Below are 26354 nucleotides of genomic sequence, written 5' to 3'. Positions count from 1 at the left end.
TGGCTGTGTTAGGCTATAGTGTGCCAGGACCAAGGCTTTGTGGCAGAAGATTAAAGGCACTATGGTGAAGAAACATTCCCTCCTCAACCAATCTCAAATGCGTATTTATCAGCCAGCAAATGACTGATTCACACATCATTTGTTGCTTTTTGATCACTGGGAATCTGTTAGAAGATTCATTACATCTACTGTATGAGATCGGATTGGCCCAATCAAGTTCATTTTCCTTTTTAGCACATATCTGGATTTTTTATTCTTCTTAACATATCTAGTTCTCAGTATACTACACCATGATTAGTGGCACCTAAAATACGTCTTTGCATGCACACGCACTTGTATTCTGCATTCACTGCTGGGACATTTTCAACATGCAGGGCAATTGCAAGTACAGATGAAATGTTTGACAATTCTTCCAGAAGAGCATTTGTGAGGTCAGGCACTGATGTGGATGAGAAGGCCTGGCTCGTAGTCTCCACTCTCATTCATCTCAAAGGTGTTCTATCGGGTGTTGAGGTCAGGACCAGTTAAGTTCCTCCACCCAAAACTCACTCATCCATGTCTTTATGGACCTTTCTTTGTGCACTGGTGCGCAGTCATGTTGGAACAGGGAGGGGCCATCACCAAACTGTTACCACAAAGTTGGGAGCATGAAATTATCTAAAATGTCTTGGTATGTTGACGCCTTAAGAGTTCCCTTAACGGGAACTAAGGGAGCTGCGGTGGCTCAATGCGATTGGCACTGCGCTGACAAGCCATTCACCTCTGCAGCTAGGGGTTCGGATCCCGGTCTCGGCTACATGTGAATTGAGTTTGGGGGTCTCAGCCCGACTCCCGGTCGGTGTGCTATGCGAGGTAAGCCTGTGCTTAGTACGCCCACCCCCCTCCCACAAAAACCACCACACTTACACACACTCGAAATTGGGTTAACATGCATGCACTTTGACCACGCAGTCTATAAAAAGAGAGGCGAAGGACTAACAGGGCTGGTTGAGCGGGGTAGATCCTCTCACTCCCTTATAGGGAGTCCCTCTGCCCCGTTGGGCTTCAAAGCGGAGCAGGTAGGACGGGCTGTGTGGGAGGACCCCCTCACACACCCACCATTGCCACCCGGGGCATGGAGAAAGGTGGCAGATTGCCTCTGGGGGAGGCCTGCCTACTCCCAACTCCTGCAGTCTGGCTCCTCTCTCGAGTACACGCACAAAATACACTTAAAAAAAAAATGGAACTAAGGGGCCAACCTCAACCCCTGAAAAACAACCCCACACCATAATCCCCCAGTGCACAAAGCAAGTCCATAAAGACATAGATGAGCAAGTTGGGGGTGGAGGAACTTGCCTGTACAGAGTCCTGACCTCAATAGAACACCTTTGGGATGACAAAGAGCGGAGACTGCGAGCCAGGTCTTCTCGTCCAAGATCAGTGCCTGACCTCACAAATGAGCTTCTGGAAAAACTGTCAAACATTACCATAGACACACTTGGACAGCCTTCCCAGAAGAGTTGAAGCTGTTATAGCTGCAAAGGGTGGGCCAATTCAATATTGAACCCTACAGGCTAAAGATGGATATACACTATACAATTTACTTTTGATTTTTTTTGGGGCTGTGGAAATTAACTATTAATTCCTCGATTAATCGTCATTTTTTTTGATCGATCAAAATTCTTTTGATTGGTACTCTCCTCTCTGCCGGCTTATGGGTCTTCAGGGAGTTCCGTCGGAGATCCGGTGACGTCACGGACACCAGCGGGGCTTTCCGTATCCATCTGAAGGGCGTCTTTGCTGTGCCTTCATATCTGCATGCTGACGGGACCTTACTGCCACACGCAAGGACTGTTACATTTCCCTCTATCAATTCCCTCTATCAACCTGGGATTCTACAGCCATCTACTGGGAGTTGTGATAGTTCCCTTCAAGGGACATCTACATGCCGACAGATTGATGTTAACCCCTCCTCATCTGAATTCAGCAGTGGTATCGTTGTACACATTTGTATACCAGTATCATACTTAGCTACATGTTTTCATGACTGCTTTTGCTACCGTTTGGTATTACTCGTACCATTTTTACAGTTTATGTAGCTACATCGATTTTATCTCCAGTGCAATATTAATTTTATTACCTACTTGAAGACTATAAAAGTTTTAATGTTATTCCCAACGAGTGCTGCCTTTGTGTGTTTTTTGTATCCTGCTATCCGTTTTTACAGTGGTTGGTAGCTGCACTGGGAATCAGCCTGCAAGGAGATCAGCTAAAAGTAGTTGAATCTGTATGTGTGTTATAATTAATCGAAATTAGTCGACTAATCGATAAAAAAAAATCTATTATTCGAACACAAAAATTTTAATCAGTAACAGCCCTCATTTTTTTCCTTTAGATTTACCAAAACCATATAATATGAGGTCAAACCTAAACACTTTCAATTTGTTTAAAATCAGGCAGGCCCTTGCACTACATAGTTTACATAGTTGAAGGTAAATCTAAAGGAAATCAAACAAAAAAAGTTGTATAGTGTGTATCCAGCTTTAGACTGGGATGCATATAAAGTTCATGTGTGTGTAAAGGTGTCCCAATACTTTTGATAATATCGTGTATTTAGACGTTAGCAGTGTGTTCCCAAATACAGATAAATATAAGATTATTATAGAGAAATGGATATCACCGCTCCAGGCAGGTCAAACAAAGGTAAAATCCTCTCCTCCAGATAAGAAGCCCCAGGTGCTGGCAATGCATGTAACAATGCAAATGGGAAGAAATTCTGGAAAGCCGCACTCCAAAAAAAGTTTTTGCCTTTATTAAAAAAATGGATTCAAAAATACATGCCACATCCGATTCCAAACGGACAGAAGAGCTGACGTGTTTCACACTAACAGTGCTTAGTCATGAGCTATGACTAAGCGCTGTTTGTTAATGTGAAACGCGTCAGCTCTTCTGTCCGTTTGGATCTGCTGTGGCATGTATTTTTTAATCCATGTTTTTAATAAAGGCAAAAACTTTTTTTGGAGTGCGGCTTTCCAGAATTTCTTTTCATTTGTATAGAATTATTATAGTCTATGCTGAATATATTAAATACAATAGCACTTACCATTTCTTTATATAATCCAATCCAGTGGGAATAACCTTTGCGGTGGACAATGACAGTGGCAAAGGCTTGATGATACTCGTCAGTAATGGTAACCAAATCAGCCCCGTATCCCTTGCAAGCAAAGGAGGCGTCATACCAGGTCATGTTTCCAGATATTACTCTGTACAATTTATGTCCATATGGCAATAGGTCCGGTATTGGGAACATGTCGGAACCATTTACAATGTGACCGGAAACATCTAAAATAGGAAGGATAAACATATGATGTGAGTTTTATGGCTTACCAATCAATTTGATTACTGTTCCAACTTCATGTGCTTATACTGATGGGTGTAGAAGTGTACTGTTTATTTGATTGTACCCATCTTTACTCTACTCATGTTATCATGATGACATAAAGCCTTGCTAATAGTGTAAAGCTGGATATCCTCAACTCATAGGAGGACATTCAAAAGCCTTCCAACTCAATATTGAACCCTATGGACTAAGACTGGGATGGCATTAAGGTTCATCTGCATGTAAAGGAAGGCGTCCCAATACATTTAACAATATAGTGTATACCTGGGTATAGTGGAAAGCTCATGTGATGTATGTCATAGAGTGCCCATGTCAAAAACAATATGTAGGAAGAACCACTAGGGAATTACATGTCAGGATCCGTGAACATATTGCTAACATAAAAAAAGGGTTCAATAAACATAGCGTTTCGAGACACTTTAGGGACCATCACAATAGAGATCCCACATGCATGACGTTTTATGCAATTGACAAGATAAAAGGCCATTGGAGAGGAGAAAATAAGAAAATTAAAGTATCACAAAATGAAACTCGATGGATCTTCGAGCTTGATACCCTCCAACCTTCGGGACTTAAATTGCTTCCTGACCTATTTTTAAATAGGGCTACTATATTTCCTTTAATCCACCTTCCAGAAGATTTATTAACAGGAAAAATTTAAATAAATATTCCAATTGCAATATATATACACAATTAAATTTCCTCCATTTACTTCAGAATTTTAATATATTTTTTATATTTTTTAATAATTTTATACTAGTGAGAGAATACATACATTCTCTCACTGGGATACCCCCAGCTTTCCTATAAGTTTACATATATACTTTTATTTTTAATTTTCTAGCATCCTTTTATTAATGGTTTTAACATTATTAGCATAGTGAATGCACAGAGGTATATACATATGCTATTACAGGGGGCTATTAATAGGCTATTATTAATAGGGAGTTATGCATTTTTATAGCTGCATTACATACCTTTAGCATATATATAGGCTTTCTTTATATACCTAGACATGCGTTTTTTATATGACCCCAAAAAGGTGTTCCATCAAGATGTATCACTGTCCGTTTCAATCTCTTTGCAAATAAGTATGTTTTTATATGGTTTTATAAGTAAGTCACATAATAAATGTAATTACATTGCGTCTGACTCGCAAGGCTGCATTGAAACTTAATCACAAGAACACTGAAGCCTCGTACACACGACCGAGGAACTCGGCGGGCGAAACACATAGTTTTCCTCGTCGAGTTCCTTGTTAGGCTGTCGAGGAACTCGACAAGCCAATTTTCTCCATTCCCGTCAAGGAAATAGAGAACATGCTCTATTTTTGGCTCGTCGAGTTTCTCGACAGTTTCCTCTACGAAAATGTACACACGTCCGGTTTCCGCGGCAAAAAATATCTCCCAGCAAGTTTCTTGCTGGTTTTTGCCGAGAAACTCTGTCGTGTGTATGAGGCCTGAGGCTACAGTCTTCAAAATCTTAGAGAAACTGGCGGCGATGACTGTATCAGGCTTCGGTCTGCAAAACCTTACCAAAGATGGCCGCCGTCCATAGACATCCATGCAAACGGTCTTCAAAATCACATGGGAAATGGCAGCCGCAGCTCAGGACGCAATGTAATGATAAATAGGAAGTGAGAGTGACGGTCTGGGCACTCTAGATGACGTCGGATGACGAAACCGGTCGAGCAAACAGACGGCTGTCACTACACACTTCCGAAAAAACTTTTTTTCACCTCGCTTGTTTAATCTGCCAAATTGTGAGTACCTAGTTTTATTAATAAGGGAAATGCTTTTAAATGGTATCACACTATTGGGATTCCTCTCTTTTTGCATATGAGCTAACATTGGAAACCTCAACAGCAATACAGGGGGACGAGAAATTGCCAGAGTGCCGCACAGGGCATACACTGAAAGCTTTTCACCCCAAGAGGGGGTGGAGGATCTGGTGAGTGCGGGCCACATCAGAGCACAGCAGAAGGGGGCACTGTGTGGAACACGTCAACAGTGTTGAATTTGGCACAAAGCACTTTTTATGCAACATCCAGCACTCTCTTAAAGGGAACACAGTTGCACATGGACTGTTTTAATAGCACCATTCACATGCACTTTTGTATTTAATCTTATCTCACATTACTTATTTATATTCTTTATTTTATAATTATTTTCCATATTTATGGTCAATTTTGAGCACGCATCCGGGAAGTAATTTTATTTTTATTTTATTTATTTCATGTTCATACTCACCTAATAAGAATTTGCTAGGCTGGCGCCAACTCTACAATTTTTTTTTCCACTCCATTCATTATCCCACCTAGGTGGGATAAATATGTAAAGGCAGCCACCTAAAAATTCCTTTAACCCATTCGCTTATTTTATATTTGAACCAGTTATATAGGGTTTTTCTATCTCTGTTTCTAATATTTTTTTGCTGGACATATATTTATATTCCTGGTTCTGTTGCGCGGATTCATCTAACTACTTTCATAGTGGAAAGCTGCAGAGGATATCCTCAACTCATAGGACATTCAAAAGACTTCCAAATGCAAAAATAATAGAATACACCTAGATTCCTTCCATGATCCATTGGTGGTGGTAGCTCTCTTTAGTGATGCCGTGTAGGTGACCATGCATCTGGTGTACATGGTAGCTACTTAAATATTGAGACCTGTCCCAGTAGCCTTCTGGGGAAAAATAACCTTCCTAGGGAATAATGGGACACAGCAAGCACTGGCTCAAATCTCCCTCTATTCAATTATGAAAAAGTCCAAACTTTTTTTATATTGCATTCATGTTGTTTTTCTATTGGCCTTTGATCTGGTCATAAGGTATCTCAGATTCTTTTGGTGGTAGGATGTCCTAAATAGACATGTGCAATTTGTTTAATTACAAACTTGTTTTTTAACAAATTTTGACAAATTAGTTAATTCCGAAATTTCAGAATGTTTCAATTTCCAAATTTTCGAATTCTGAATTTTCAAATTTACATAATTTCGAAATGTTGTAATTTCATAATTTCGGAAATTCTAAAATTTCGAAAATTCCTAATTCGGAATTTCGAAAATCCGAAATTTTAAAATTCTGAATTTAAAAATTCGAAAGTCTCAATTTCAAATTTCCGTTTCCTGAATTTTCGAAATATCAAATTCATTTAATTACGAATTTTTTAATTTCCCGAAATTCCGAATCTCCGAAAAAAGCTAAAAAACAAATGAAACGAAAACAAACACATTTTTCGGCAGTGCACATGTCTAGTCCTAAATGCTGCATGAAATGGCATTTTCCTGTCATCCCAGAGGGGGTGGGTCTTTGACACCCTTGGCTTACAGAAAGTGGGTGGAATGATGTTGACCATCATTCAAACAGAAAGAGGAGTGGCAGTGGATCACGGAGGTGAGTACTGCAGCTTTTTTGTTTTGTTGAATAGCTGCCAGATTATTCTCCCATTTTTATGTTAATTTGGAGTTGGGCTTTAATCGATTAGAAAATAGGTCTAGGGATGCTGGAAAATTTGCCTTGTGATGTGGCGATGACCACAGTGCTGCTTGGTGTGCAGCTTATGGGTCACCTAAGCAATACCTGAATAATGCAAGCCATAGATGATGCAATTCTCTTTCCTTCCACCAGGAATGCAAGGAAAGAAAATTGTTAGATTTCCTGGTTCTGTTGCGCGGATTCATCCAACTACTTTCATAGTGGAAAGCTGCAGAGGATATCCTCAACTCATAGGACATTCAAAAGACTTCCAAATGCAAAAATAATAGAATACACCTAGATTCCTTCCATGATCCATTGGTGGTGGTAGCTCTCTTTAGTGATGCCGTGTAGGTGACCATGCATCTGGTGTACATGGTAGCTACTTAAATATTGAGACCTGTCCCAGTAGCCTTCTGGGGAAAAATAACCTTCCTAGGGAATAATGGGACACAGCAAGCACTGGCTCAAATCTCCCTCTATTCAATTATGAAAAAGTCCAAACTTTTTTTATATTGCATTCATGTTGTTTTTCTATTGGTCTTTGATCTGGTCATAAGGTATCTCAGATTCTTTTGGTGGTAGGATGTCCTAAATAGACATGTGCAATTTGTTTAATTACAAACTTGTTTTTTAACAAATTTTGACAAATTAGTTAATTCTGAAATTTCAGAATGTTTCAATTTCCAAATTTTCGAATTCTGAATTTTCAAATTTACATAATTTCGAAATGTTGTAATTTCATAATTTCGGAAATTCTAAAATTTCGAAAATTCCTAATTCGGAATTTTGAAAATCCGAAATGTTAAAATTCTGAATTTAAAAATTCTGAATTCGGAAATTCGAAAGTCTCAATTTCAAATTTCCGTTTCCTGAATTTTCGAATTATCAAATTCATTTAATTACGAATTTTTTAATTTCCCGAAATTCCGAATCTCCGAAAAAAGCTAAAAAACAAATGAAACGAAAACAAACACATTTTTCGGCAGTGCACATGTCTAGTCCTAAATGCTGCATGAAATGGCATTTTCCTGTCATCCCAGAGGGGGTGGGTCTTTGACACCCTTGGCTTACAGAAAGTGGGTGGAATGATGTTGACCATCATTCAAACAGAAAGAGGAGTGGCAGTGGATCACGGAGGTGAGTACTGCAGCTTTTTTGTTTTGTTGAATAGCTGCCAGATTATTCTCCCATTTTTATGTTAATTTGGAGTTGGGCTTTAATCGATTAGAAAATAGGTCTAGGGATGCAGGAAAATTTGCCTTGTGATGTGGCGATGACCACAGTGCTGCTTGGTGTGCAGCTTATGGGTCACCTAAGCAATACCTGAATAATGCAAGCCATAGATGATGCAATTCTCTTTCCTTCCACCAGGAATGCAAGGAAAGAAAATTGTTAGATTCCCCCATCAACACAGTCATTGTTGATGGGGAAATACCTCTCGTGGAGCTATTGTCTTCTGCTGGTGGGAAGCCTTCACTGCTGGAAGAACACAATGATCACTGCTGGCAACTAGAGCCACAGGCAGCGATCACATGCAAAAAATCTGACAGGCTGGTTGTACTGAAGTCGATTGATCGAATCTCAGCTGGTCCCTGCTAAACCGGCTTTAGGGTTATGAAAGGATACAATTATTATTGTCTGTGGCTACTGAGTGACCCTGTAGGGCCAGAACATTACCTTGTGCTTTCTCACAAATGAATCCATAGCCTTCATGGCCACAGTTTTCAAGATGCCATTTCCCTACAGGAAAAATGTTGTGATCGGCAGATATTGCGGCACATTGGTGATCCTGAATGATTTCTGAACCCTAGGACAAAAGACAACATCGTTAAATAGAAACATTGTTAGAACATAGTTACTGATATTTGCATGAGAGATCAAATATGTAGCAAAAAAAGTAAAAAGATAGCAGGTAGCAAAGTTGGAAACCACTTTTATAAAATGAAACACCCGACACCTAAACCTTATACAGGGGCGGACTGACAACTCATGGGGTCCCCGGGCAATAGAAGATTACAGGGGCCCCTGGGCTTACAGATGGCCACCACGCCAGGAGGCAGTGCAGAGGCAGGGCAGCTAAAATCGCGGGATTTTCACATCAAAAGCATGTCGGTTTCGGACATATCGGGGACAGATGTAAAAAAAAAAACATAGATTTTTACATACTGTCCCTGGTTTTACTGAGCCTGGCATCCCTGATGGGGCCCCCTAGTGGCATGGGGCCCTCGGGCAGTGGCCGAGTGACTTAATGGTCAGTCCGCCCCTGACCTTATAGCTGCAAAGGTTGGGCCAACTCAATATTGAACCCTATGGACTAAGACTGGGATGCCATTAGGGTTTATGTGCATGTAAAGGCAGGTGTCCCAATACTTTTAACAATATAGTGCAGTGGCGGAACTACCGCCATAGCGACCCACGCGGGCGCTATGGGGCCCGCAGCCGAGTGGGGCCCGGTGAGGATCTGTGTTGCTAACCGTCCGTTTTTTTTTTTTTTGTTTTTTTTTTACGAACAGTCCGGTACAGGGGCGGACTGATCAGTCGGGCAGGGTCAGGGGGGCCCCATGAGCTGCTCAGTCTGCCCCTGGATGTGCCCACAGTTTATTATGCAAAATTAGGAAAGTTTTTGCACCGCAGAGGTAGTGAGTGATGTCAACCCTGCCTGCAGATGATGAAGCTGTATGAGAGGACTAGGTGCTGGCCAGGATTACAGAGCGATCATGGAGCCATGAGGATTAATACAATGACAGGCGCTCTGGCCACCTATCCTCCTAGTGAATTCAGCAGAGGGGCGGAGCCACAGTATACATCCATGCCGCGGGGGAAAGCCAGTGAGAGAGCTGGAGGCTGGAGAGGGAAGACACAGTGGAGTCATCATGTCGGAGACAGTCACCTGACCTGCCTTGTTGTGTGCGGCAGCAGGTCAGTGTGTAATCACAGCATGTCTGTGATCATCAGCCAGGCTAAGTGTTCCTTCTTCCCCAGTGCCCATCTACCAGGAGCTATTCCCTGACACACGGATATCTGTACACTGAGTGTCCAAGTGTACAGATATATTAGTGTTGTATACAGGGAATAGCTCTCAATATACAGATATCAGTGTCAGGGAAAACACTCAGTGTATAGATGTCAGTGTAACACATAAGGAATAGCACTAAGTGCAATTCCCTATGTATAACTGACATCTATACACTGAGTGTTTTCCCTGACACTGATATCTGTATATTGAGAGCTATTCCCTGTATACAACACTAATATATCTGTACACTTGGACAAAAAGAACCATCAGTGAGAAGAATGTTCCTTACATTAGTGGTCAGCAGAAAGAATGTTCCCTACATTGGCGGTCCCCAGAAAGAATGTCTCTTACTTTGGTGGTCCCCAGAAAGAATGTTCCCTACATTGGTGGTCCCCAGAAAGAATGTTTCTTACATTGGTGGTCACCAGAAAAAAATGTTCCTTGCATTGGCGATCTGTGCGAATAATGTTCCTTACATAGGTGGTCAGCAGAAAGAATGTTCCTTGCATTGGTGGTCTGTGCGAATAATGTTCCTTGCATTGGTGGTCACCAGAAAGAATGTTCCTTGCATTGGTGGTCACCAGAAAGAATGTTCCTTGCATTGGTGGTCACCAGAAAGAATGTTCCTTACATTGGTGGTCTGTGCGAATAATGTTCCTTACGTTGGTGGTCAGCAGAAAGAATGTTCCTTGCATTGGTGGTCACCAGAAAGAATGTTCCTTGCATTGGTGGTCACCAGAAAGAATGTTCCTTGCATTGGTGGTCTGTGCGAATAATGTTCCTTACGTTGGTGGTCAGCAGAAAGAATGTTCCTTGCATTGGTGATCTGTGCGAATAATGTTCCTTACATAGGTGGTCAGCAGAAAGAATGCTCCTTACATTGGTGGTCTGTGCGAATAATGTTCCTTACGTTGGTGGTCAGCAGATATAATGTTCCTTGCATTGGTGGTCACCAGAAAAAATTGTTCCTTGCATTGGTGGTCTGTGCGAATAATGTTCCTTACATAGGTGGTCACCAGAAAGAATGTTCCTTGCATTGGTGGTCACCAGAAAAAATTGTTCCTTGCATTGGTGGTCTGTGCGAATAATGTTCCTTACATAGGTGGTCACCAGAAAGCATGTTCCTTGCATTGGTGGTCACCAGAAAGAATGCTCCTTACATTGGTGATCTGTGCGAATAATGTTCCTTACATAGGTGGTCAGCAGAAAGAATGCTCCTTACATTGGTGGTCTGTGCGAATAATGTTCCTTGCATTGGTGGTCAGCAGAAGAATGTTCCTGCAGACCCTGATGCAAGTGGGAACTCTGATGTAAAGGGAATGCAGTGGACTCTGATATAAGGTGGTCTCTGGTCACCAGCGCCCCTCCCCCCACATCAGAGTTCCCCCTTAGATCATGATCTGCAGCGTTCCCCTTTACATAAGAGTTCCCTTTTACTGTAAGGGGGAATCCTGCAGGCTCTGATGTAAGGGGGGAACCCAGTGCTGGTAGGGTTATAGTGACCTGACCTTCATGTAAATGGAGAAATATGTTTTTTGACTTTTGTTTAACTTAAACACATTGCTAATAGTACTAGCTACATGTTTATAGTTCCAAATTTTTACTTGCACTGTTTAGCACTGAAAACAGTAATTGTAGGTAGTTTTTTGCAGTGCCAGTAAAAAATTGGTGTCGTTCGTAAATTTTGGCATCCTTGCCAGTAAATTTCACTTCAGGGGGTTGGCAACACTGGTGAGGATGAAGAATGCAAGCCGGCTCCCAGCCCCGCGAGCCCGGCCGTGTCCCGAGCAGAGGCGTCGTTAGGCCCGGGCTAGGGGGGCTGGAACCCCGAATGTGCCCCCGAAAAGCCCTGAGTCTCAAAAAGGCACCATACACTATTTAGCCACGAACGCCGGCGAGCAGGAAGTGATCTGATCTGCCGAGTCACAGGTCCCGCCTTCTGGAGCCTGCAGAACATATGATGTCCATCATACGTGCCGCCGGCTCCAGAAGGCGGGAGTTTCCAATCCCGCAGCCGCCGCCACATCACAACACTGAGATCCCCGCTCGGCGCTGAAGCGGGACTCAGGAGAGTTCAGATCGGGGCAGCGGAGGAGCGATCGGGCAAGTCTGAAATCTTCCACTGACTGCACCGATGCAGAGGAGGGGGATGAGGATGACCGGAGGAGCCCGCTGCACTGGGGTGAGTGTTCATTACCTGACCTGAGCTGTTGTTCAATGGCATTAGTTCATTTTTTTTTTGGAGGGGGTACCCCATACAACATTTTGCTATGGGGCCCTGTGATTTCTAGTTACGCCCCTGATATACTGTAGTGTATACCTGGATATATGTGCACAATTCCACCAGGACTCCATTTTGGCCCCATTGTAGATTTTACCTGTTTGTATATTGGATATACAGTATGTACTATTATTAATCTTTTACTTAGTGCCGGCGATCAGTAGGTCGCTTCCTGATTATCCGGGAGGAGAATCAGTGTGACAATAGCAAATATTCATTCGCTATTGTCACACAAGTGGGTGTGCTTGGGGCGCAATACTCTGCGCCCTGAGCCCACCCTTTTTTGAAGGTTAAAGCCTCATGCCGCATACACACCATCACTTCATGTGATGAAAAAAAACGACATTTTCTGTGAAGTAAAAAATGACGTTTTTGAAACTTCAATTTTCAAAGACGAAGCTGCCTACACACCATCGTTTTTTCACAATGCTCTAGCAAAGCGAGGTTACGTTCTCCACGTTTTTCCATTGAAGCTCGCTTCATAACTAGCTTCTGGGCATGCGCGGGTTTAAAAACGTCGTTTTTTGCTACACACCGTCAATTTCTGTGAAGTAAAAAACGACTTTTGAAAAACGACACATAAAATTGAAGCATGCTTCAATTTTTTTTTGTCGTTTTTCACAAGTTTTCCCCCACACACGGTCATTTAAAGTGACGTTTTTAAAAACGTCGTTTTTTTTCATCACATAAAGTGATGGTGTGTACGCGGCATCAGGCTCTAATCACATGCTTAAAAAAAAACAATTGGAATCCATGCATCCAGTGCCCCACGTGTAGATTAGGGGGCTGTACTCATGGACGGGGGCACCCTTATGGATGGGCCACTGCTGCTTTTATTATATAAACCTTATATTATTTCCATACTGGCGTGCAGCTATATATCTATGGTTAGTCTTATATGGTGGCTGCAGTACTTCATCTGCTCCCAAATACTTTGATTAGATAACTGGTTAACGTCCCAGAAAATAAATTCCCTCTGTTCACAGAGGCCCTGTGTGCCAACTTTGTTTTCAAACCCACTCTTCCACTTAGCAAAGGTTCTGGTTCTACTACTTACCTACAGGTTTGGTGCAATATCCTGTTTGGGGAGGGCAATTTCTCAAACCCCCCCCCCCAAAAAAAAAGAGGGCTACAGAATTGTGACACCATCAAGTGGGCTTATAATGACAAAGGTTACTAGGCATTACTAAGAATGCCGGGGAGGACATCGGACATCTTGCCTTGAAAATGAGAACATTCTGGAATGTGACTTAAAGCGAAGTTCCACCCTAAAGTGGAACTTCCGCTCATCTGATTCCCCCCCCCCCCCCCCGGTGCCACAATTGGCACCTTTCGGGGTGGAGGGGGGAACAGGATACCTGTCTTTGACAGGTATCCTTTCCCACTTCCAGGAGTCCAGGCCACGACCTGTGACGTCACCACCAGGCTCCCTCCTCCTCCCCTGGCCACCAGGCCACTAGGAGAGAGGGGCGGGGTCTCGTGCATGGGCAGTAGGGTTCCCGGCGTGAAGCCGGAAGGCTACACTGCCGGGTTCCCTTACCCGCAATGGCAGCGGCAGCACCCAAAAGCTAATGGAAACATCAGCTGCAGGTGCCGACGTCGAGGGACTCCAGGAAAGGTAAGTGTTCTATTATTAAAAGCCAGCAGCTGTAGTATGTATAGCTGCTGGCTTTTAATTTTTATTTTTTGCCCGGAACACCGCTTTAACTTGACTTTACTTAAAATACATGTTTTTTTTTTCCAGATAGAAAATAACTTTAAATAACACACATTCCCCATCAATAAAGTCACTTGTACTTACATGGTTTGTTTTAATTGGAAACCAGTTTGTGTATCTGTCTGATGTGCCATTTTCCCATACATCATAATCATCTCTGCTGAGTCCAATCCAAAAACTGTTCTTCTGTTTAAACAGCTGCATAACTATAAATGCTACAACAAAGAATAAACCGCCTCATTCATCAAAGTGTTTGAAAGGAGAACACTCTATATTGTCCAAGTCAATCATATTCAAACATGTCCTGACACCCAACACTGAAAAATAAATCTGGGGGGGGGGGCAGTATAGGCAACTCTTTATTCAGATACTTTAATTAATAAGGCAAAAAGTAATTATTAGGAAAGATCTATTCTTTATCACAGAACACTAAAGCCCTGTACACACGATCGGTTTGTCCGATGAAAACAGACCGATGGACCGTTTTCAACGGACAAACCGATCGTGTGTGGGCCGCATCGTTTTTTTTTCCCCCATCGGTGAAAAAAAATAGAACCTGTTTTAAATTTTTCCTATGTATAAAAAAAACGTTAGAAAAAAACGACTTCTGTGTGGAAGTCCATCGGTCAAAAATCCACGCATGCTCAGAATCAAGTCGACGCATGCTCGGAAGCATTGAACTTCATTTTTCTCAGCACGTCGTAGTGTTTCACGTCACCGTGTTGGACACGGTCGGATTTTTAACCGATGGTGTGTAGGCAAGACTGATGAAAGTCAGCTTCATCGGATATCCGATGAAAAAATCCATCGGATTAAATTCAATCAGATATCCGATCGTGTGTACAGGGCTTAATACATATCTGAGTCCTACATATGATACATCAACTTTTAAGGGTTCTACAGTACATATTTGTAATGGTTTATTATTTATTTTATAGGTACACTATTACACAAATATATTTTATAAAAAATGAATATATCCACTTTATGGGCCAGATCCACAGAAGAATTACGCCGGCGTATCTATTGATACGCTGCGTAATTTCAAAGTTCCCGCGTTGTATCTTTGTTTTGTATCTACAAAACAAGATACGACTGCATCTGGGCTCGATCCAACTGGCGTACGTCTTAGTACGCCGTCGGATCGTAGGTGCATTTTTCCGCCGGCCGCCAGGCGGCGTTTCCGTCGAATTCCACGTCGAGTATGCAAATTAGCTAGATACGGCGATCCACGAACATACGTCCGGCCGGCGCATTTTTTTACATCGTTTGCGTTCGGCTTTTTCCGGCGTATAGTTACCCCTGCTATATGAGGTGTACTCAATGTTAAGTATGGCCGTCGTTCCCGCGTCAAATTTTTTATTTTTTACGTTGTTTGCGTAAGTCGTTCGCGAATACGGATTTGCGTAGAATTACGTCACCGTCGTAAACATTGGCTTGTTCCGGTTTAATTTCGAGCATGCGCACTGGGATACCCCCACGGACGGCGCATGCGCAGTTGAAAAAAAACGTCATTTACGTTGCGTCAAGACGTATTTACATAAAACACGCCCCCATCACATCCATTTGAATTGCGCGCCCTTACGCCGCCAAAGATACACTACGCCGCGGTAGCTTACGGCGCGCTTTCTTTGAGGATACAAAAAAAAAGTAAGTTACAGAGGCGTAGTGTATCTTAGATACGCTACGCCCGACGCAAATATGCGGCGATGTACGTGGATCTGCCCCTATGAGTATAATACGTCCTCCAAATCCTCCCGCACAATGCCCTGCGAGAATGTTAATAAATGTTGTAGTAGAGGAGCAGAGGACAGGGGACTAGGGATGTGTAATTTGCACATTTCTGGTTTTTAGATCCCAGTGCAAAAGTGAGAAATTAGTAAGGCTGGGTTTACATATATGTGAATTGGATGTGTTTTTAACCACATCCAATTTGCATAACATATGAATGTTACCGGCTTTCACTGGAGCCGGTTCACACATGTGTGAGGTTTTGAAAAGGGTCCTGTGCATTTTGGGTCCAGTTCAGGTGCAAATTCAGGGAAAAATTTGCACCAGAAACAGAAATGCACCAAACTCTGGACTGAAAATCGCAGCCGCATATATGAAAACCCAGCCATACTGACACTGCTAAATTTGGACTGGGCAACTAAACTTCAATGTCATCTGGTCACAAAAGCAATACATTTAGCACTATAAATGCTCCTTTACTATTTTTGCATGCATATACCGTATTTATGTTCAGTTATATAAAGCTACAAGCCAGAAATTAGTTTTACATTTGTTCAACCTACACTCTCACTTTTTTTTTTGCAGATTACCAGTAGGATTAAAGGGGTTGTAAAGGTTCGTCTTTTATTTTCTAAGGGGGCAGTGAACAGAGTTTTAAGGTGCAAAAAAAATCAATGAATCAATTATACAAAAATGACTAAATTTATTGATACATAAACAATATAAAACTACTTATACAATTAGGGCTATAGATAGCCCAATGGTCATATTACAAAAGAATGGTTGCCGATACATGTTTCACCACAAACGTGGTTTCTTCTGGAGCTTTTGTAGGACCTTTATTTTAAAACATTACCACCTGTTGAATGGTCACGATTCCGGATACTCCCCAAGACCCACCAAGAGGTCCAATGGAGGATGTCTGTGCCATAAGAGTGAAAGGAAAACAGTTGCCCTATAGTTACACCTTTTATTTCAAGAAGTTTTGGCAAATCGATTGATCAATATTTAACCACTTGCCGACCGCCGCATGTATATGTACGTCCACAGAATAGCACGTACAGGCATATGGGCGTACATGTACGTCCCTGCCTTTCCGCGGGTCGGGGGTCCGATCGGGACCCCCCCCCCCCACTACATGCGGCGGTCGGATACCCGCGGGGAGCGATCTGGGATGACGACGCGGCTATTCGTTTCTATTCGCCCCCCCGTCACGATCGCTCCCCGGAGCTGAAGAACGGGGAGAGCCGTATGTAAACACGGCTTCCCCGTGCTTCACTGTGGCAGGTGCATCGATCGAGTGAGGGAGACTCGATCGATGACGTCAGTCCTACAGCCACACCCCCCTACAGTTGTAAACACACACTAGGTGAACCCTAACTCCTACAGCGCCCCCTGTGGTTAACTCCCAAACTGCAACTGTCATTTTCACAATAAAGAATGCAATTTAAATGCATTTTTTGCTGTGAAAATGACAATGGTCCCAAAAATGTGTCAAAATTGTCCGAAGGGTCCACAATAATGTCGCAGTCACGACCGTGCAATTGTCTGTTAAAACGACGCAGTGCCGAATCGCAAAACCTGGCCTGGGCATTTAGCAACAAAATGGTCCGGGGCTTAAGTGGTTAATCTTTCCCCATAAACAGACTTCATCCATTACCAGCATACTTCAAGGTGCTTGTACCCTCCAAGCATTTCCTTTATTTTACTTTGCCACCGTTGCTTGACTCAGTGTCTGAGAATGACACCATATACCCAAGGGGGATGTGAAACCCAATTTATTTTTATTTTTTTGGCTGTCACAATGTAGAGTATAAGATTTCCTATCATCTGTGCCCAGTCTTGCCACACAGAGTTAATTCAGCTCCGAGCAATCCTCTTTTATTGTTCAGTGAAATAAAACAGACTTCCAGATAAAAACCTGTTTAATTAAAAAGTCCTTACCACCCCCTTGCTTCGAGTGACAGGTTATTTACATATCTCTCCTGGATGTTATCATAATATGAGGTGATCCACAGTTCATAGACAAGTGACCAGGATGTGTTATGTGGGGGGAGGGGTGGATTTCTCTCTTTCTCTCTCTCCCCACATAACACATCCTGGTCACTTGTCTATGAACTGTGGATCACCTCATATTATGATAACATCCAGGAGAGATATGTAAATAACCTGTCACTCAAAGCAAGAGGACGGTAAGGACTTTTTAATTAGACAGGTTTTTATCTGGAAGTCTGTTTTATTTCACTGAACAATAAAAGAGGATTGCTCAGAGCTGGATTAACTCTGTGTGGCAAGACTGGGCACAGATGATAGGAAATCTTATACTCTACATCAACGTTTCTCAACCTGTGTGCCGAGGCACACTGGTGTGCCGTGAAGAGGCCCCAGGTGTGCCACGGCAAAATGACCCCCAAAATGGGCAGCTATGGCTGCTATCTGCTGGGCACTTTAACATACGTCACTCTTTACAGCGGTGCCGGTCCGCTGTGTTAAACTCACTTCCCGGCAGTCTGGAAGCTGTGCTGGCTGTGCGGGGCCTCCCGACCGCGTCTTGCCAACAGATGACGTCATCGGTTGCTATGGGAGGGTCGGGCGCACTGTTATGTGTGACGTGAGAGCCAGTAGACTCTGCCTGGCGCGCCTTTGCCTGAGGGGGAAGAAGAACGAGTAGGGGAAGAAGGAGTAATAGAGGTGATGACACTATAAATGTGAAAAGTGTAACAGGCATGGTGTATATGTAAAAAAAAAAAAAATACATAACACTTGGCACTTTCACAGTGACTGACTTCATTGCAGGCATGGTGATTTATTTTATATGGGCTATGTGGGTTATTATTGATGATAATAAATGTATACTTCAATACTGGAGTTTGGCCGCAGCGCAGGTGTAGCGCAGTGTACCTGCGGTTTTCATGTGGTTTCTCAGACTTCTATTATGTCCCTAATTTTTGGTGTGCTTTTCTCAAATGTACCAAAAATGTATAATAGAAGTTTATGAGAAACCACATGAAAACCGCAGGTATACTGCGCTACACCTGCGCTGCGGCCAAACTGCAGTATTGAAGTATACAGTTATCATCAATAATAACTCGCATAGCCCATGTATAATATATAAAAAAAATATATCACCATGCCTGCAATGGAATGAGTCAATGTAAAAGTGTCCTAATTGTAACAAGTGTTATGTAGGTTTTTATGTAGCACAAAATTACAGATTTTAAATTGTTTGCCGGGGGCTATGGCTGAAGATACCAGCCATAACCTTGGTATTGTTTTTTTTTTTTTTACAGACAGTGGCTAGCTTTCTCATGAAAGCGTTCCAAGTGGCTCTTGAGCCACTGGAACGCTTTCAGAAGCGTCGGGAGGGGATGTCCCCCGCTCCCACCATCTCGCCTGAGATACAATCCAATGGTGTTGGCGGCTAGTCCAAGAGGCAATGAAAGAGTAGATCCCCCCCCCCCTTGAAGGACCAGAGCAACGCCATGACTTCCGGTCCAGGCTGGAAGTAAACAATTTGTATTAGGTTTTTTTTAAAGCAAAAGATTTAAAAAAAATTATCTTTTGCTAATTAAAGGAGAGATTAGGTCTTTTTGACTCTGATCTCTCCATAAAGAGGACCTATCATGCTTATATCTATTACAAGGGATGTTTACATCCCCTGTAATAGGAATAAAAGTGATGTTTAAAAAAAAAATGTAAAAGGGACAGTGAAAAGAAAAAAAATTATAAATAAGACAACATTTTTTTTAAGCAACCCCCCCCCCCATCCCTACGCAAGTTGATACGCAAGTCGCACACGCATATGTAAACAGTATTCGCACCACACATGTGAGGTATCACCGCACATGTTAGAGCGAGTGCAATAATTCTAGTGCTAGACCTCCTCTTTAGCTCTAAACATGTAACCTGTAAAGGTTTTTAAAGCGTTGCTTATGGAGATTTTTAGGTACCGTAGTTTGTCACCATTCCATGTGTGTGAACAAGTATGACATGTTGGGTATCTATTTACCCGCCATAACATCATCTTTCACACTACAGGCGGTCCCCAGGTTACAAACAAGATAGGGACTGTAGGCTTGTTCTTAATTTGAATCTGTTTTTAATTTGGAACAGGTACATTTTGTTAGTGTATCTCCAGCCAAAAAAAACATTTTTAAGCTTTTTGGATAACATAGCAAAGGTTTATGACCATTGTAACATTTGTTTTGCTGTCTGTTCCCCTGTTCAGAAGATTTCACCTCACTTCCTGTCCCAATGACAATTGGATTTTGAAAATGTGGCGTTATTAGGGAAAGAAGGATTGGCGATAAAGCATCAGTGGAGAAGACACCTTTTTCCCATATTAACTCTTAAAGGAGAGAATTTCCCTTTTCTAGGGGTAGATTTCCTCTCACTTCCTGTTGTCTCCCTCCGTTTGCAAATAGGAGTCGTTTGTAAGTCGGAATGTTTGTAAGTAGGGGACCGCCTGTATACCCAAAAATTGGGGTATATATTGTGTTTTCTTTTAATTAATTTAAGTGAATTTTTTACAAAAATAAATGCGTTTGCAAAACCACTGTGCAAAATACCATGTGGCATAAAAAATTGCAACGATCACCCCCTAGTGTGGCACAACGTACTGAACTCTGTACTCTGCATTACAGAATACAGAACTCAGCGACTACAAACTACTGAAAGGTCTAGTATGGATCGTTTTTTGCAAAGAAAGGCTCCAGTACCCAGCTCTGATTCGGAGCCATCAACTTCATCATCCACAAGTACCTCAGCAGAGAGGGTAGTGGAGGCCAGCACCAAGACAAGGTAAAGACAGTATGATGATAGATACCTGTCATATGGTTTCATCTGTACAGGGGTTTCATCATGCCCTCTCCCTATGTGTCTGATATGTGGTATGAAATTATCAAATGAAGCAATGGTTCCACGCAAACTTAAACGGCACCTGACAACAAATCATCCATCACTAGTCAGCAAGGAACCAGAATATTTCATTCGTTTGAAAAGTCAACACAAACGACAAGAGCAAGTCATGATTAAGAGTGCAAAAGTGTCAGAGAAAGCACTGGAGGCTAGCTATTTAGTGGCCGAGATAGTAGCTAAAGCTAAGAAGCCACACACAATTGCGGAAACGGTCATTTTGCCAGCATGCACAGCTATTGTCAACAAAATGCTAGGCCCACAAGCAGCAAAAGAAATGGCAAAAGTTCCACTGTCTGACAGTACGATTGGAAGGCGAATCAATGACATGTCTGCAGATATTGAAAACCTGTTTTTTAAAAAAAAATCGGATCTACTGGGAAATTTTCCTTACAAGTCGATGAATCCACTGACATAAGTGGGCATGCTCAGCTCTTGGCAAATGTTCGATTCATAGATGAGGACCATATGAGGGAGACTTTTTTTTTTTGCAAACCAATACCTGAGAAAACAATTGGAGAGGAGATTTATCGTGTGACAATGGAGTATCTTGAACAGGGCGGATTAAGCTGGAAGAACTGTGTCAGTGTCTGCACTGATGGCGCTGCTGCCATGATGGGTAGTGTCAAGGGCTTCATCAGCAGAGTAAGAGTTCAGAACCCAAGTGTGCGAAACACTCACTGCTTTCTTCACAGGGAGGCACTAGTTGCAAAGACCCTGCCACAAGAACTGTGAGATGTACTGGATGGAGCAGTGAACATTGTAAATTACATAAAAATGTGGCCCTTGAAGACACGTATGTTTTCAATTCTGTGCGCAGAAATGAGAGCAGAGCATCATAGCTTGTTGTTACACACCGCAATCCGCTGGCTTTCACGGGGAAAAGCCTTGGACCGAGTATACGAGTTAAGAGAAGAAATCGGAGCATTTCTAATAGGACAGAAGTCTGCATATGTAGAATTGATGGAAGACACGCAATGGTGTGCGAAACTTGCATACCTGGCCGACATTTTTAGACATCTGAATGAACTGAGTGCTAAAATGCAAGGTAAAGAAGAAAATCTTCTCACCTCGTCTGACAAATTACGTGGCTTCAGATCCAAGCTGACACTCTGGCGCTCCTTTGTAGAACAGGGCAGCCTTGAGATGTTTCCCATGTGCAATGCACATTCAAATGGCAGCACACTTTCTGATCTTCTCTCTCAACACCTACAAATTCTTGACGAAAGATTTAGTCACTATTTTCCATCTGAAGCTTTTGCAGAGTTTGACTGGGTCCGTAACCCTTGGAGTTCATGTGCATTGGATAGCTCAAAAGTCTTGCCACTAGCGGCACAAGAGCAACTGGCAGAGATCAGGCAAGATCGCACATTAAAAATCAAATTTCAAGATGTGGCTTTGGATACATTTTGGGTATCATTGAATAGTGAGTACTCAGTAGTTTCAAGTACCGCCATTGCAATTCTGCTACCCTTCTCTACTACTTGTGTTAACGGAGCTTTTCAAGCCTAACCTATATCAAGAACAAGTATAGAGAGAGACTTAGGGCTGTGGACCAGGAGCTCCGTGTCTGTCTATCATTCTTTCCTGCCAGAATAGAGTGGTTGTGTCAATCGTCCCAGGCTCAAGTATCCCATTGATGTAAGTAACAATTAACATTTTTTTGTATAATTGATTCTTTGCTTTTTTTGCACCTTAACCACTTGCGGACCGCCGCATGTACATATACGTCGGCAGAATGGCACATACAGGCACATTGGCGTACCTGTACATCACTGCCTAGACGTGGGTCGGGGGTCTGATCGGGACCCCCCCCCCCCGGTACCTGCGGCGGTCCCCGTGGCTGTCCGAGCGATCCGGGATGAGGGGGCGGCTGTTTGTTTTTGTCCGCCCCCTCCGGATCGCTCTCAGCCAATCCGCGCGCTCCCCCTGCGTGTCACTTCCTCCTCCTGTGTAAACACAGGAAGAGGGAAGTGATGTGATCTCTCCTCTCGGTGGTATTTTCAACCGCTGCTGAGGAGAGATCACATCACACAGTGAGTCTGCACAACACTACACTGACACACACTACATATAGGAACATTAACCCCCCCGATCAGCCCCCCCCCACCCCCCCTGTCACAGTGTCACTGAATGCAGTGATCATATATGTACTGATCACTGCATTTAGTGTCAGTGTGACAGGCAGTTAGTGTTAGGCTCAGGGTAGCCCCCGTACCCCCACTAATAAAGTTTTAACCCCTTGATCACCGCCCTAGTTAACCCTTTCACTCCCTATTGCCAGTGTCACTAAGCGATCATTTTTCTGATCACTGTATTAGTGTCGCTGTTCACGCTAGGTAGCTATTTTTTTTTTACTAAAGACATGTGACTGAATACATTTTGGCCTAAATGTTTGACTAAAATTTAGTTTGATTCTTCTTATAACAAAAAGTAAAAAATATTTTTCTTTTTTAAAAAATGTCGCTCTATTTTTGTATATAGCGCAAAAAATAAAAATCGCAGAGGCGATCAAATACCACCAAAAGAAAGCTCTATTTGTGGGAAGAAAAGGAAGCAAATTTTGTTTGGGAGCCTCGTCGCACGACCGCGCAATTGTCTGTTAAAGCGACGCAGTGCAGAATAATAAAAACCCCTTGGGTCATTTAGCAGCATATTGGTCCGGTCCTTAAGTGGTTAAAACTCCGCTCACTGCCCCCCCTTGGGGCCTATATACTTTACTATATACTCTCTATGGAGCTGGTTCACATATCTCCGATGCGGCTCTGGTGCGAATTTGCACAGGAGCCCTGTGTGTCTGATGGGCCATTTAAGGTCCGAATTTAGCCCAAAATTTGGGCTGAAATCGGACCTTAAACGGTGAACCAGGATGCACCGGACCCTTAATGGGAGCCACATCGGCATTAGGTGTGAACCGAGCCTAAAGGAAACCTGCGGCGTCAACGCTTTTAATGTTTTGACCTGGCTTCTTCTTGTCCAGCTGCCCATCTCCACTTTCATTATCCATTAAATTAGATTATAAATACCACCCCCATGACCACCACCATTGCAAACCACAATGCTTGTGGCCTGAGCAACCTATTGGCATAGCGGGAGTTGTCATCTAGGGGGAAATAGCAAAGCACATGGAATTATTGACTTTTAAAAAATCGCTGTTTGCCTTTACTTTTTGGCCGGACAGCTTTGGACAAACTGGGGAAGAAACTGGATCAGGAACTTACCTGCTTACAGGTTCCATGCACACTAAAAGCTACAAAAATACCAGAAAACCGCTGGGTAAAAACACTTATAATATCTTCTTTGTGCCAGCTTTTAGCAGCATTTTAGCAGCAGTTAGAAGCATTCAGCATTTTTTTCTGTTGGTAAATCGCTCCCAAAATAAAAAAAAAAAAAAAGCCGATGAACCAGATAGCCTCTCTGTTCCAGTTTTTTTCTGCTCCTAAAAGCCGAAGCTTCAAAAACACTTCTAGACGAAACTAGTGTGCATGGAGACATAGGATAACGCTGTTTGCTATTAGAAGCAGAAATAAAATGCTCAAAAGCTGCTGCTAGGAGCGTTTTTGTAAGCTAGTGTGCATGGCGCCATTATAGTACTGTTAGAAACTAGAGGAGAACAGGTTCACCTTATTTTATACACAATTATAAAAAAAAAAAAACATGTAGAATATACCTTGTTCGAGATGATTGGAAATGGTAAACAATTGACCGCCATCATTTTTGCAATTCTTAGCAGCAGAATGCCAATCCAGTATTTTTCCATCTTCATTTTTGTTTACAAGGTAACACTATTTTTTGATAATGAAAAAAAGACATTAACATCCTACCGTGTTTCCCTGAAAATAAGCCCGGGTCTAATAATAATTTTGGCAACAAAAGACACAGTAGGGCTTATTTTCAGGGTAGGTCTTACCATGTAATGTGATGTCTTCTCTCTCCCTGCCCGACAGGAATCCCCAGTGGGAACGAAGTTGAAATGCTTGTAAAATCCTATAACCCACTCTATTACAGTATTATATAATGTACAATGTGTGTGTTTCTGTAATATACCGTATTTATCGGCGTATACCGCGCACTATTTTGCCCTGAAAATCAGGGCAAAATCGTGGGTGCGCGATATACGCCGATACCCGCTTTCCCGCCACGAGTTTGAATACTGCGCCGGCATATACCGAGCGCAGTACACTCGTGTATCTTCGGGCAGTCTCGGCGCCTCTCGCACTGACAACCTGAGCGTACAGGACGTCAGCACGACAGTTGTCGAGCCTGCCCGAAGATACATGAGTGTACTGCGCTCGGTATATGCCGGCACAGTATTCAAACTCGTTGCGGGAAACAAGTGGGGAGGACGCCGCAGAAGGACGCCGGACCCGCCGAAGAGGACACCCGACCCGCCGAAGAGGACACCCGACCCGCCGAAAAGGACACCCGACCCGCCGAAGACAGACGCCGGACCCGCCGAAGAGGACACCCGAAGCCGCAGAAGGACGCCGGACCCGATGAGGCCGCCGATGGACGCCGCACAAGACACCAAAACTGTAAGTACAAAAAAACTTTTTTTCCACAGGATTGGGGGCCACTTTAGGGGTGCGCGGTATACGCGGGAGCGCGTTATACCGCGATAAATACGGTAATTGTGCCAAAAACCTTCGTTATAGCGCCGCTCTGTGCTTCTGTGACCCACCAGCGCTCTCTTTCCCCACAATTATAATTACAGAAAAACACACACATTGTACATTATATACTACTTTAAAAGAGTGGATTATAGGATTTTAAACTAGGGCTTATTTTCGGGGTAGGGCTTATATTGCAGCCCTCCTTGAAAATAACGCTAGGTCTTATTTTCGGGGTAGGTCTTATTTTCGGGGAAACACGGCACTAGGAAAACACAGACCATCTGTTTTTGACACAGTTTGGGTGTTGTATTTTTTAAAATTGTCTTATTTATTGGATTCATGCAGTGGTGGCATAATAAGATCACAAAAACATGGGCATTGGATTTCAAGCATAATTATCATACGTGGTAAAACAGTTTTCCTTGTGACAGTCCTTTCTGTCCAGATAATTACTAAGTGTAAGTATGTTCCATTAATAAATAACACAGGGCCACAAGATTAAATAGATAATTGTACCAATAGATTATTACCTGCATTTAATTCTAGCTAGTATTCACACTAGAACATCTAGCCAGGAAGGACCAGGGTCCACTAACACTGTATATAGAGAATTCTGTAACCGATATACCAATTATACACCAAACAAAGAAAGACAATTTAATGACAGATGAAAATGCCTCAGCATACAACACACTGTGCACGAGCTGTTGGATCCTTTATATGCCAACACAGGGGTGTATCATGATATCAGTGGGTGCAAGTTAAAAAGTGGGCCACAGGCAAAAAAATGTGGCGCACTTAAATGGGGTGTGGTTTAATAGAGTCTGATGTGCCTTACATAGTGCAGAATGTGGCAATGTTAAATAGGGAATGTACAGTGCAGGGTAGTATGTGCAGGATGCCAATGGATGGTGTCATTAGTTATTTATTTTTATAATTTTATTAAAAACATTTTTTTACAATTTAATTTTTTTTTTTCAAAATGCTTTTGGGGCCCAGTGGATGGTATCAGCGGGTAGTGTAAGTGTAAGTGGAGCAATGGACAGTGTCAATGTTTTTTATTGTTTTATTTTTTTACAAATGTTATATTTGTATTATTTTTTCACAATGATTGGGGTGGGGGTAGTGGACAGTGTCAGCAGGGCAGTGGACTGTGTCAGTAGTTTTTTGTTTCTATTATTTTATACAATTAATTTTTTTATGACTTAAAAAAAAAAATCACAG

The 26354-nt window shown here is 42.6% G+C and overlaps 1 protein-coding gene across 2 annotated transcripts in view; it reads right to left on the bottom strand.

The window, feature by feature from the left end:
* PLA2R1 (phospholipase A2 receptor 1) overlaps nt 1-26354 on the bottom strand; it is a 156641-nt gene that overhangs the window by 22149 nt on the left and 108138 nt on the right. For both annotated transcript variants that reach the window (XM_040357890.1, XM_040357891.1), the window contains exons 21-24: nt 24188-24302; nt 13957-14087; nt 8536-8665; nt 3083-3321 (exon numbers count right to left, since the gene is read on the bottom strand). In XM_040357890.1, coding sequence (XP_040213824.1) covers nt 3083-3321; nt 8536-8665; nt 13957-14087; nt 24188-24302 — 615 coding nt within the window. The remainder of the gene's footprint in view (nt 1-3082; nt 3322-8535; nt 8666-13956; nt 14088-24187; nt 24303-26354) is intronic.

Source organism: Rana temporaria, chromosome 6 (genome assembly GCF_905171775.1).
Source record: "Rana temporaria chromosome 6, aRanTem1.1, whole genome shotgun sequence".
NCBI lineage: Eukaryota > Metazoa > Chordata > Amphibia > Anura > Ranidae > Rana > Rana temporaria.
This window is presented reverse-complemented; position numbering and strand designations above follow the sequence as displayed.